The sequence below is a fragment of the Sinohyriopsis cumingii genome, chromosome 1 (genome assembly GCF_028554795.1).
Source record: "Sinohyriopsis cumingii isolate HCF-2022 chromosome 1, ASM2855479v2, whole genome shotgun sequence".
NCBI classification, from domain to species: Eukaryota; Metazoa; Mollusca; class Bivalvia; order Unionida; family Unionidae; genus Sinohyriopsis; species Sinohyriopsis cumingii.
Window position 1 is genome coordinate 84120441 of NC_142961.1, and position 14995 is coordinate 84135435.

General features: G+C 32.8%; 1 protein-coding gene across 3 annotated transcripts in view; it reads left to right on the forward strand.

The window, feature by feature from the left end:
- LOC149807257 (general transcription factor 3C polypeptide 3-like) overlaps positions 1-14995 on the forward strand; it is a 152567-nt gene that overhangs the window by 49128 nt on the left and 88444 nt on the right. For all 3 annotated transcript variants that reach the window (XM_089964112.1, XM_089964106.1, XM_089964115.1), the window contains exons 13-15: positions 2283-2429; positions 3188-3371; positions 13348-13382. In XM_089964112.1, coding sequence (XP_089820238.1) covers positions 2283-2429; positions 3188-3371; positions 13348-13382 — 366 coding nt within the window. The remainder of the gene's footprint in view (positions 1-2282; positions 2430-3187; positions 3372-13347; positions 13383-14995) is intronic.

Sequence of the window (14995 nt, forward strand, 5' to 3'; positions counted from 1 at the left end):
GCATATATGGGTGATACATTATGGCTTAATTCTGTAGGCATATCAGGGACATACATTGTAGCCTAACATGGCAAATATAACTGGGTTGTAAATTGTATCCTTTAGGCATATATGGGTGATACATTATGGCTTAATTCTGTAGGCATATCAGGGACATACATTGTAGCCTAACATGGCAAATATAACTGGGTTGTAAATTGTATCCTTTAGGCATATATGGGTGATACATTATGGCTTAATTCTGTAGGCATATCAGGGACATACATTGTAGCCTAACATGGCAAGTATAACTGGGTTGTAAATTGTATCCTTTAGGCATATATGGGTGATACATTATGGCTTAATTCTGTAGGCATATCAGGGACATACATTGTAGCCTAACATGGCAAGTATAACTGGGTTGTAAATTGTATCCTTTAGGCATATATGGGTGATACATTATGGCTTAATTCTGTAGGCATATCAGGGACATACATTGTAGCCTAACATGGCAAGTATAACTGGGTTGTAAATTGTATCCTTTAGGCATATATGGGTGATACATTATGGCTTAATTCTGTAGGCATATCAGTGACATACATTGTAGCCTAACATGGCAAATATAACTGGGTTGTAAATTGTATCCTTTAGGCATATATGGGTGATACATTATGGCTTAATTCTGTAGGCATATCAGGGACATACATTGTAGCCTAACATGGCAAATATAACTGGGTTGTAAATTGTATCCTTTAGGCATATATGGGTGATACATTATGGCTTAATTCTGTAGGCATATCAGGGACATACATTGTAGCCTAACATGGCAAGTATAACTGGGTTGTAAATTGTATCCTTTAGGCATATATGGGTGATACATTATGGCTTAATTCTGTAGGCATATCAGGGACATACATTGTAGCCTAACATGGCAAGTATAACTGGGTTGTAAATTGTATCCTTTAGGCATATATGGGTGATACATTATGGCTTAATTCTGTAGGCATATCAGGGACATACATTGTAGCCTAACATGGCAAGTATAACTGGGTTGTAAATTGTATCCTTTAGGCATATATGGGTGATACATTATGGCTTAATTCTGTAGGCATATCAGGGACATACATTGTAGCCTAACATGGCAAATATAACTGGGTTGTAAATTGTATCCTTTAGGCATATATGGGTGATACATTATGGCTTAATTCTGTAGGCATATCTGGGACATATATTGTACCTTAACCTAATTATATCTAGTTAAAATTAGAATGATAATATAGAGGATTGTATTTGAATCCTCATTTCAAATGAAATTTATGAAATGAGTTGAATAAGTAAAATCTTTTACAAAATTAAAAATTATTTAACAAATTTCATACAGTTCATCTGGAATGAAAAGAAATGTAAGCTTATGTTTATAAAATATTGATAAACATTGATTTAATTTGATGAAATCACAGATTGGTATAGTGAAATAAAAATATTGATGAAGTCACAGAATGTTGTAGTGAAATAAAAAATACTGATATAATTTTGATGTAATCACATATTGGTATAGTAAAATGAAAAATACTGATTTAATTTGATAAGACTACAGAATGGTTTAGTGAAATAAATAATGATTTAATTTGATGAAATCATTTATTGGTGTATTGAAATGAAAAATGTTGACTTAATTTGATGAATTCGCAGAATATTGTAGTGGAATGAAAAATGCTGATTTAATTTGAAATCATTGATTGGTGTAGTGAAATGAAAATTGTTGATTTAATTTGATGAAATCACAGAATATTGTAGTGGAATGAAAAATACTGATTTAATTTGATGATATCACAGAATGTTCGAACAAATGAAAAATATTAGTTTAATTTGATGAAATGACAATGTTGTAGTGAAATGAATTTTACAAACATTCTGAAACTTTAATCATTACTCCATTGCCTCCATAGACATCATGACATCATTTGTGACATCATGAAATATTATAATGATGCTACATTCTGAAAAACTTAATGGGTATACTAACCTAAGTAACAAACTAGTCATGTGGAATATATATTAAAAAAATCAAGTATTTTGTTTATTGTTACCCAAGCAACCATGTACTTTTGGCTTTTTGTAAACAGGTGACTGTCATGTAGAGGTTGAATGTGAAAGAGATATTTACCTATAGAGGCTCAGAAATTTTGGCTTTTCTTGTAGTTGGTCATGATAGGAATATTTCTGTTAAAAGCTGTATCACTGTACACCCACATAAAATAATGTGTATTTGCCTAGTTCTGTTTTATAACATCAATATGCAGACTGTTCTGGCTCCAATGTTTGAAGAAGACATTGAGGTCAATGGAGATCTGTTCCTGGATGTGGCTGAAGCCTACATGGAAAATGGCTACTATTTTGATGCCAGACCATTACTGGGAAAACTTGTCAAGACCACTAACTATAATCTGGTCAGTATAATAATAATAATAATAATAATAATAATAATAATAATAATAATGTTTCTAAGAAATAGTTATGCAAGCTTGTTTTAACTGATTTTGTTTTACTATACACCAGCATGAATATGGTATGGACAAATAGCACTGTCCACCAGCCCAGTTTGTGCATGCACACACACACACACACACACGTGTACACACACACACACACACACACACACACACACACACACACACACAGATGACCACACACACACACAAACACATAAAAACACCCTCGCATCCTGCAATTCTTGTGTGCATCTTGAAACCTGACATACATTATTTACCTAGGATGAAGTTGCACAGGTCATTGTCATTACACTCTGATGCATTTTTTCAGAGTTATGCCCCTTTTTTGTTTTTAGTGATAGATACTATATATGATAACTCTTGTATATACAGCTAGTTCTACAGTTTTTGAATCATTGCCCAGAAACTTTGCAGACATCATTGGTATATGGCAAACACCCACGTATCATTCTGTGATCACATGGAGCCCAGAATGACCAAGTGGTTTAAGGCATTCAGCTTTACATATCACTCATATCTCACCTCTGTTTACATGGGTTCAAGTTACGGCTCTTACAACTTTGGTATGTGAGAAAACTTGCCAGTAGCTTCAAGTGGGTTTGTAGTTCTTATGGGGGCTTGTGATATATTGCTTGGAAATTTGGCAGACAACATCAGGCAGACATGTCATAATGATAAGTTTGCATTATTTCCAGGCAGCAGTATGGTTGAAGTATGCAGACTGTCTCAAATGTCTGGGTGATGCAGATATGGCAGTGCAAGCATACACCCAAGTGGTAGAGATGGCTCCAGGTCACATAGGCGCAAGGATGTCTCTTTCAGCATTACAGCAACAGAGGGGCAGACACAAGGAGGCATTAGAAGCTCTTGAACAAGAAGGTAGGGAGGCCACACCACACCATGTTAGCTCTACTAGATCGTAAGAGTTTATGTGATGACCCATTGTCCATCCATCCATCTGTCCACCCACCCATCATCTGTCCATCTGTACAAGTGATATTCCTACTAAAATGCTTGGATGATTGCCAGGAACCTTTACACACATGTTCATTCCAAGCTACATTTGGTCCTAAATGGAAAATGGTGCCACTTTGATAATTAATGTGACAGCCATCTTGAAAATCTTGTTATCAATACTCCTTCTGAGCAGATGGCCATATCAGCATGGGGTTTCACCAAAGACTTTTCTGTAGTATATAGTTGGTCTTAATTAGGAATGGTACTGATTTGACATCCAATATGGTAACCATGAGATCCCTCTTGAAAAACTTGTTGTTACATCTTTTCAAGAGATTGTCATATCAGCATGGTGTTTTCACCAAAGGTTTTTTATGATGTCTAATTGGTCCCAAATATAAATGATGCTGATCTGATAGACATACGGTTGTTACCTTTAAAAACCTGTAATTGCTACGTCTTCTTAATGAATTGTTGTATCAACATGGGTTTTTAGCTACAAGACTTTTTATGTATCTTGTTTGGTCCTAAATGAAAATGGTACTGATCTGACATTTAATATGGCTACCATGTCGGTGATCTTGAAACTTTTGTTTTCCTTTAAAATCCAGAACTGATCTTCACATCAATATGGGGATGTCATGAAAAGATTTCTTATGATATCTAGTTGTATCTAAATGAAAATGGTGATATCTTAAGTACAGTATGGATACATTGGTGGCCATCTTGAAAATCTTTTTAATGCTACTACAGAATAAATGATCTTAGTGACATGGGGTTTTCACTAAACAACTTTTTTTTATGTCTGCTTGGTTCTAATTGAAAATTGTTCCAGTCCTATATCTTAAAGATCTTGGTAAAGCTTCTCCTAAGCAGTGTCTCTCTTTGGTCATCAGCCTGCTTAATTTTTGTTGACCCTTGACATATCTAATTGAGCTCCACTATCTCAAATGGATTCAGCTGAAAGACCCTGATCCAGACAGGTCCCATGCTAATTTTTCTTTTGGATATAGTTAGGAATAATCATATTGGTCTTTGTTGACAATGAAACATGTCACATGTCAATTTCTCTAACTTAAAGATTTCACATAAGTTTTAGTTTTGAGTCAGTGGATGTAGATGTCATTGAAGACAGCTTATTCAGTATCTAGAAAGCCAGATAATGAGCTCTCTCATTGGTTGGTTGATTTCACTTTGTATAGGCTGTAACTCTTTTATTTATAATAGTGCACTTGTTCAAAACAGTTTCTGTTCACTATATATGCCAATGACCAATATGAAACAAAGTGAATTGACAGTCATTAGCTAGCAGTGTCAAGGTCATATGAACATTTGATGTTCATCTGACAGTCACTGTGGCAAACATGAGAATCATCTTGATGATCTTGTTATTGCTACTTGTCCATGCTGAATTATTGTATCAACGTTTGGTTTTTTTCTAAATGACCTCTTATAATATTTATTTAGTCGTAAATACAAACAGTGCCAATCAGACCTACAGAAACTACTCCATGGGAGCCATATAAAAATCTTATTATAGATAATTGTCCAGAGCAAATGGTCGTTTAGATACAGGATTTTCGCTTAAAACCATTTTATGTTATCTAGTTCGTTCGAGGCCTCATATCATCTTTGGGTTTCCATTGAAACACTTCTCACTTTATGTAGATGGCCATATAATCCAAAATAATTAGTAATTATGAAAAATTATTTATTTCACTCAGAATGAGAAAAACAGAAATAAAAGTTGATAGATTGAATGACTAATTGCTAGTAATTGGACATAAAATATAGCAAGTAAATATTTTACTTGGTAATTATTATACTAAATCAAATAATATTACGTAAGCATTTACGAAGTCAAATATTACTTTGGAATTATTGTAATAGTAAAATAATATGGAAAATAGTTTTACTAATGAAAATATTGATAATTTTACCAAGTAATTTCTTCTAAACACAGATTTAAGTAATTTTGAATAAATGGTTATAAACAAAGTTTTCAACTCAGACAAACTTTCTAATGAATAAGTAATTCCCAGTTATGATAGTGTTTTACTTTTATCTAAGTATAATCAAAGGTGTATATTCCATAGATTTGGTTCTTACAGCAAATTGGAATGTATATCATGCACAGAAATATATTTATGCAAAATGTGATATAGTATTTGGTAATGAGAACAGTCTGCCAAACTTTGGAAACTTGATTACATTGTTATGTTCGTATACAGTCAAACCTGTCCATGGCAGCCACCTATGGGAAAAGGCAAAGGTGGCTTTTGTAGACAGGTGGCCTGTGAAAGGCAGGTTGACCTCTCAGAATTGGTTGATAACAAATTTAGGTATTATGAACCAGATAGCATTTTCATTATTATTAGTAGTATTATCATTATTATTATTTCACGTGTATTATTAGTAGTAGTGTTAGTATGCTACCAAAATGCATGTATTTGATTTATCTCTTTAGCAGAAAGAAAAATAACATAGTCTGATAAAACAAGTTCCACAGAAGGATACTATATCCACAGTTGATTTTTTTTTACTTACCAATGTCTCTCCTTTAGAGAAATAACAACATGACAGTACATTTATCAGCTAAAATCATCCTGACTCTGCTTCACATTTAATGTCTTATAAAAAATATCTGATAATTGAAATAAACCCCAATCAAATCATGAAAACTACAGCTGTGTACATGCACTCACTTATACATGTACATCTCTCACTTATACAGGCAAACACTTCTTTCTCATTATCAGTTGAAATGGCTCCGAAATAAAATTACTAATTGACTTCTCCCTTGTAATTGTGAAAATTAGTGCAGTTGGCATAATTAGGTATGGAAACAAGTGTACACACTTTAAACATTTAATGGATTAAGCAGTTGCTAAAACTCACAGAGCTCAAAAGACAGTCAGCTTTTGTTTGCGACCTTTGATGATTAGAGAATGATAAGAAACTTCATGGAGCTATTGCTAGTGCCACCTAAACTTGAGGGATATCACTGCTGCATTGTACCTCTATACTGAGAGATTTTGTTTTTATCAGAGATAGTTTTGATTCAAAATTTTAAAATAATCTGTAAAAAAATCTTTGATAATATCCTATAAGGATAAAAACCACTTCGCTTTTGAAACCAATATGTTGACAACTTTGAGTCTAACTAGATGATGGTAACTATAATTGAAATACGAAATGTTTAAACATTGATTCACCTAACATACCTTTATTTAAACCATACCTTACTCATCAATCAAAAGAAGTTTAATTTGCCTACTTGGATTGGTCACTGCTGATATGCTCCATTGACTGCAGAAGGCAGGGTGAAACCACTGCTTAGTTAAAAAAATGTTTCTGCTGACCATGAATGACAGGTGATTGCTGATTTCATTACATTTATGTAGCAAATTTGCCAGGGAAAATTATAATGGCTGTTGTGACCAGGTGACTGCTGAACTCAGAAGACTGTTAGGACAGGTTTGACTGTATATGGGACCCTTGCCCGACTTAAATGGTCTACCCATAAATTTAATATAGAGATTCATAGTTATTGGGGTGTCATTGCTTCAGAGAAAAGTCTTAGTACTAGTTTAAGCTTTGAAATGCTCATCCATCTTTAGAACAGTTCTACAGCTTCAGTGCATATTATTCAGTGTTGCCATATAAATACTATGTTTTAGGTAGACCAGAAACTGTACTTATTCCATCACAGACTTGGCATATTATTCACTGTTGCCATATAAATGCCTATTTTTTAGGTAGACAAGAAACTGTATTTGTTCCATCACAAAACTGGGAGATTATTCCGTGTTGCCTTGTTTAAAAACTAATGTTTTAGGTAGACAAGAAACTATATTTGTTCCATCACAAAGTTGTCATATTATTCAGTGTTGCCTTGTTTAAATACCTACATGTTAGGTGGACAAGAAACTGTATTTGTTCTATCACAAAGTTTGGAGATTATTCAATGTTGCCTTATATACTAATGTTTTAGGTAGACAAGAAACTGTATTTGTTCTATCACAAAGTTGGGAGATTATTCAGTGTTGCCTTATATACTAATGTTTTAGGTAGACAAGAAACTGTACTTGATATCTGACATTTGTATCAAAAGACATATATTCTGCTCCAATACTGACCTTTTTTGTATGTTTATTATTTGGTGGGATGGTGGCCTAAATTAATGTAATAATAACTTTTCAATATATATATATATGTATATCCCTTTCTAAAGATTTATGTTACCTGTCCCATCTTGTGAACTGTTCAAAGTAAAGATGTATGCATAAGGTAAGAAACATAATGTCCAGGTAGTGTCTGTAGTGCAATAAACTGATAACATTTTGATTTATTTGAACAGATGCACACAGGTGCTTCTTTCTCAGGTTGGAACAATTAAAACGCAAAATTCTGATAAGTTGTTTCCATTATAACCTTTTTTTTTACTTAGCTCTGCCTTGGAGATTATTTCAAATTCTTATGGAATCATAAACATAGATTAGCTTTGACAAAACTTCAAACGTCTTCTCATCATCTGAGAAACTGAAACTGGGAGAAATTGAAGCAATAGAATCAATGACAGAAATATCTGCTTGATACGCCAAGGCATAGATAGGGTTATCATATATGAACCTTGGCTAGCGAAGATGACGAAAGGATGGTGGTGAAAAAGTGTACTAAATATCCATAACTTTATAGATTTTATAACAAATATGGGCAATCTATCCTCTGAACATTTGTTTTCAACATGTTTCCCTGTCCTGACCTTCCATTTTATCTAAGTCCAAATAAATTGAATGTTAAAAATGCTGTAAAATGGGTAGGGACTAATTTTTTAATAATTGTGTGTTCATTCAGAGGAGAGATTTTCCTCAAAATAGAAAAGTTTTTTATCTAAGATGAAACAAATGTATTGAAAAATTGATACAAAGATTAAATGAATTTGATTGTTACAGGCTTTTTTTCTCAATCACTGATAAAAATAATTGGAAGATCAGTGCCAAAAATTATAGAAAATTGAAAGTTTAATTCTGAATCAGTTGTGTTAATGAAAGTCTGGTAAAACCCAAAGTTAGGGTTAGGACCCATGACTTTTGGAACAACAACATTTTTACCTATCAGTCGTATTCATTTGTTACTAGACAGTAACCTATCTGTAAATAAGGTCATGGTTAGTCAACTTATAACTGACAAATGTCATTTGGATCAGACAAGTTGATCCTTTTGAGATTAAAATCCATGATTTATATCCTGCTTGTGCAGTTACCAGTGCTTTGGTGTAAAGAGCTCATAAGAATGATTAAGATCAGGAAATTATTCTTTTAGGTGACACATTTATTGGTCAGGCTTTTGAGGAGGTCACTTTTGCTTCTGGTATAGATCAATCAAGAGGAATTGATCACAGTGATCCTTGTTTTACTACTCATTCTCTCCATTCAAACCAGGGTGACAAAAGACATTTGCTAATTGTTGAACAGGAACAAGATCTTGAGATCTCCAGCTTGTTTCCGGGGGGCTATTAACAAATCTGAAGCTACACAAGTACCAGTTTGTTATTATGTGAAAAATGGGGTCCTTATGAGAAAAAGGAGATGAGTGGTCAGTGAGACATCAAACTGTCATTCCATGGTCATATTGACATAAAATTCTTACTGGTAGTCTAGCCCATGAAACTCCCTTAACTGGCCATTTTGGAGTCAGTAAGACTTGTCAGAAGATCTTGAATCATTTTTATCAGATGAAAATTATAAGTGATGTTTCTAAATACCGTAGATCTTGTAACTCTAGACAAATAGTAGGAAAACCCAATCAGAAGATACCTAAGGCTTATCTGCAGTCTTTTCCTCCATTTGACGAACCATTTATCACCATAATTGTAGACTTTTGGTTAGGCAACCAATACTTGCTGACCATAATGTGTGCTTGCACAAGATTTTTATAGGCCATTCATTTGAGAAATATTAAACTAAAACCGTAAAAAAAACTTTGATACAGTTTTTTTTACATTTGTTGGCCTTCCCAAATCTGTCTAGTCTGATCAAGGGTCAAATTTATGTCGGGAATTTTCTTGCAAGCTATGAATGAATTAAGCCTAAATCTTCTGCCCAAAAGTTTGGAAAGATTTCATTAAACTTTCTAGAATATAATTCATTAATATTGCTTACATACCGGAAAAGATCAGGATGAGATATTCATTTACTGTTGTTTGCTGTTAGGAAATCAGTTCAAGAATATTTAGGTTTTTAGTCCTTTTGAACTAATTTAGACAAACTTTCTATGGACTATTGAAGTTATTAAAAGAGAAATCTTTTAAGTGAATATTCCAAGATTAATCTTCTTGACTGTGTTTCTGATTTCAAATGTAAGTTGTCAAAGGTTTGTGAGGTAGTAAGAGCTAATATTCCTGTACTCAGTCAAATATTAAATTAAGGCATGACAGAAATACAAAGGAAAGGAGCTTTCTGCTGGGTGATAGAGTTCTGGTTCTCTTGTCCAATATCTCAAAATCCTCTTCAGAGTAAATTTTATGGTAAATTGAAAAAAAAGTAAATGAATTGAATTATATAATTAATGCTCCTGGAAAGTGTCAACAGAAACAACTTTGCCAAATAAATATGTTAAAGTAATATTTTAGTAGAGATAGCTCAGTTAATCATTCAATCAGTTTAGTTGTACCTGCCCCACAAATTGAATATGTAAACAGTGGAATGCAATCTGATTGTAATGACTTTGGTTTAACCACTTTTTGGAATTCAGAAATATTAAACAGTCTGGACCAGAAGCTTTCACATCTACAACCACAAGTATAGTGAACTAAAACAGCAATTATGTGATTATGAGTATGTTTTCTGATGTTCCAAAGTGAACAAATAAAATCTACAGTGAAGCTGAAATTGTAGATTCTACACATGCAAAATGGCATCATTACAGGGTGAATCTATTCAAGCAGCAATGTTTCAAAACAGAAATTCAGTATTTTTTGGAGAAATATTTCCAAGTCTATGACAAATTTGTTGACTGAGCAATCCAGATCTCATAGGTCTGTCAATTGTCAGGAATCTTTTGACATATTAATGGCCCAAATTACATGCGCACCAGTTTTTCAGCTCCAAATTTGAGCAAATTATTCAAAATGTCTGTTGATGCAAGTGATGTAGAGGTTGACAGAGTATTGATTCAAGATAATAAAAATGGCTTGGATCATTTATTTTTCTAAAAGATTAAACAAACATCAGAGAAATTATGCAAAAAGCAAGAAGGAGTGTTTAGATCTTTTTTATGAGGGTTGATGTTATGTATTTTTAATTGATATTGTGTGCGTGACCTTTGTCCATGATTGTGGGTTGAGTTTTGACCTTGATGACTTGTTGCATAATGTCTACCTGAGTTTCGTCATAGTTACAAGTGGTAAGGGCATTTCTTGTTTATGAATTAGTGAAATTTACCATTACAAAATTACTCATTTTCAGTGCATTTTATTTTGTCATAGGTGACAGTCTGTATATAAAGAACTAGGTAAACAATTATTCATTCCTGTTTTAATATCAGTCTGTTAAATCACTTTTATTATTTGAGAGGAATTATTTATTCAAAATATTCATTGGAATTAGAAAGTGTTCATTGACTTTTTGGACTAAAAATCAACTTTGGGATTATTGAGGACTCATTCAAAGACATTTTGGTTTATCATTGAGATTCATCAAAACATTCAAGACCACTGAAATTTGTTTGGAACATTATATAACTTTGGACATGGGATATAACATTTAGGATTTAATACACAATACTGTAGGTTCCTCTTAAGTTTTCACTTTATAATTAAGAGAAATAAACTTGTTGGTTTTGCTTTATTCTGTTACATGGTTCAAGATGACAGGATCATAACAAGCAGATACTGTTAACTGTCCAGAAAGGTTGATTTTATACATGTATATCTGGATTAGATAGTGCTCAGCTCAGAAAGGTTGATTTTATACATGTATATCTGGATTAGATAGTGCTCAGCCAGAAAGGTTGATTTTATGTACCTGGATCAGATCCTGCTATTAGACCAGAATGCTTTATTCTGTATATCTGGATCATATAGTGCTGTCCCAGTCTAGAAAGCTTGATTTTGTACTTGTATACCAGACATCAGATAGTGCTATCAGTCCGGAAAGGTTAATTTTTTAGTTGTATATCTGGAATAAATATTTTAATTAATGTAAAAAATAAACAGTGTAATTTCACTATTGTATGAATTGATCAGCAAAGTTGTCTGTTGTGGATCATGTGATAATAATAATAATAATAATAATAATAACAATAATAATAATAATAAAGATTTTATTTAAATATCGTAACTCAATTAGTTACAAAACAGAACTAATCTACCTTGAGGCCCTCAAAGATAATGAATGAACAGATATACACAGAGAGCATTCAATCATTATCTGTCTCACACATTCATGTTCACATATATTAGTATGTACCTAGAAATTACAGACCTAGACTAGTTAACTATATATGAAACTTATTAACACAGTAACACATAAAGTTACTATCGGTGTCAAAGTTAAAGTCTTGCATAACAATACTGACATATACTTAGATACAAAAATTTGGCTGCAGGAGGGGGATAGGCCATGTTGAATTTTTAGATTTCATCCATGGTGAAAAGCCGACATGCTAGAAGTTTTCTGTGATTTCATTTGTGATATCTTACCACATAATGGCTCCAAAGTATTGAAAACTATTTTTAAATGATTCTTTCTTTGGTTCTGGAATTAGGAAGTTTTTGACTGTCATTGATCTTAGGTTTGCGGTTTCTCTGCATTTAAAATTTAAAAGTAAACAGGGATGGACTTGACAGAAATTTTGTACATCATTTTGGTTTTCTCTAGATGAAGTCATTCTTGAAAATGTAGGATGTTTAAAGTATCAGTTGTCACAATAATATTTCCATGTTTAGTATTTTTGCACAGGCTCATCTTTGCAGCCAAAATATTTTCTTAATATTAACATCAGAAGTATTTCCCTGTTTTCTGTTACATTAGTCAAAATGAGGCTGATTGTAACTCTTGTAATAGGTGTACTGTTTTGGAATGAAATGCTTTATTTGTTCTTAATAGCCAAAGACAGGAATTTGTTTTCTTTGTGATGAGGCTTGTATGATCAGACTGAGGTAAATTATGGTCAACAAGAAAACCAAGAATTTTGTTAACGGAACCTACTTTCACTTTTTCATTATTATCACATCTGTCTTAATTTTGCTGTTTTGTCTGTGTTCTTATTAATGAAACTGTTGTTTTATCTGTATTTACAACCATGCCATTTTCCTTGCACCATATTTTAAGTTTGTTTAATGCCATTTTTGAAGAATAGAAATTCAGTTTTGCAGATGTGTTTATCAGAAAAGTTGTATCATCAGCGTATAGATCAGTTGATGATACAGTGTTTCCAATCTGTTGAGGAAGATTGTTTACGAAAATACCAATTAAAATATTCTGATTATAGATCCTTGTGGCACACCACATTTTCTGCTTTTATTTTCAGCTACATGTCCATGTAAAGTCACTTTCTGTAATATGTTATTCAGAAATGAAGTAAACTATTTGTGAGCTGTGTTACTACATTGGTAGATTTTTTAATAGAAGTTCATGATCAACCAGAATAAATGCTTCTTGAAAATCAACCATAACACTCCCAGCTAGTTTTCATTCATCTGAAGCCAAAACTAGCAGCCGTGTGTCAGCTATTGATATTAGTGCCATTTCTCAGGAATTATTTCACCTAAAACCAGATTGGTTATCATAGAGAAGTTTGTGGTCATTGAGATAAGCCATAAATGACTCACACACATGCTTTTCAAATAATTTTGAAATATTTTTGATCCACCTTAATGTCTCTTTTTTAACAGGAGTTCGGCAAGAACCAAAGAAACTGACAAAAGAGGTAAGACAACTGCATAAATCATAGTCAGTACTTTCTCTCACAACTTATAAAGAATATCAATATGGAATTAATTACAGTAGTGTATTGATAATACAAATTGTGATCATCTGTTAAGTTCAGTAATTTCAGTTACAGTACAGCATCATGTATTTCATTCAATAATTTTAGTTATTATATGCTGATTTTTTTCTTCATTAACTTTAGATTGTCAGAATCATGCAATATTACCCGATATTGAACTTGCATGCAAATACACATATTGCATTCACATGCGTAAAGGAACTACTTTCTATTGTAAACAAACAATGGATGCAGACGCCAGCACTTTTAATTTGGAAACAAATCATATACACTTGCGTAGTATGCACTTTACATTGTGGTTGTTTAAATTTGTCTCAGAATGAAGTGAAGCAGATGTTTTGTGGACTGTCACATACCAGCTGCTTTGGCACATTCCATGTTAACTTTTTTGATACAATGTTTTGGATTTAGGCTAGCTATACAACAGACGCAAGAAAGGGTCCTTAAAATAACATACAAGTGACAAGGCATATACTGTCTTCTTTAGCTGGTGATAAGAATGGCAAAAAAATATACTTACAGTTTTACATCCTGTACTTTCTTAGTTCTGCAAATCCGAATTACATGAGCCATGTCATAGGTTCTCAATCTTGATAGCACATTTCAAAATTGTATTGTAATTTCGAATATAAGTGCAATTATATCTTCCTTACTGCACTCAAAATGAAATAAGCATTAAATTCTGTAGCGTCTTTTTGATAATTGCAGTTGAAAGACTTCATATTTTTCTCACATTATGATTTCAAATATTCACTGACAGAAACAGAAACACATTTGCAAATGTCAACATGCTTCTTCCTCGCTTCTTCAATCCGATGTATTTCATGTGGAATTTTCACATATAAATCCAGTCCATAATCACGAAATTTCGTAGAATCGAAAAAGTACCAAAATCTATTCATTCCAGATCAAATGGAAAAGCTGTTGCAATGTGCATTCATTCACAATATGACTCCAAATTTCAATTTTAACTAGACACGCCATTATCTTTTGAAAGTTATGTCAAGCGCGCGACTAAGTTCAAATTTATCTGGGCAGAGTTATGTGCACAGTAATAATGTTATAGCTGTGTAATGATGAATCTGCGCTTGTGTATTTAGTTTGGAATGCGGCTTACATTCAGTTACTTTGTTTCTTGTAGTGTATTTTGTTAATATAATTAAGCATTAGGTAGAATAAAAAAATGAGCATATAATAAAAAGGTTACTGCATTTATATGGGAAAATATGAACTCATTTTGTCAGATGGATATACTGCACTCACTCTCAAGGTTGTGCAGTATTTCCATTCTAAAAACTTGTTCATATTTTCCCATACAAATGCAGTAACCTATAATTACATTATGTTTCCTAGACAGTATTGGTTCTGTGTAACTTTTCCAATAATTTACAATCCAATTCGAAGTCTGGATAATGGGGCTGTTCCAGTAATTGAAAGCAAATTGATCCAGAGGAAGGCAGCTTCTAATATGAGTGGTCACTCAAAGATATAATTTAGAAATTATTTATTGATTGTGAAAGAATTCAGGAAAT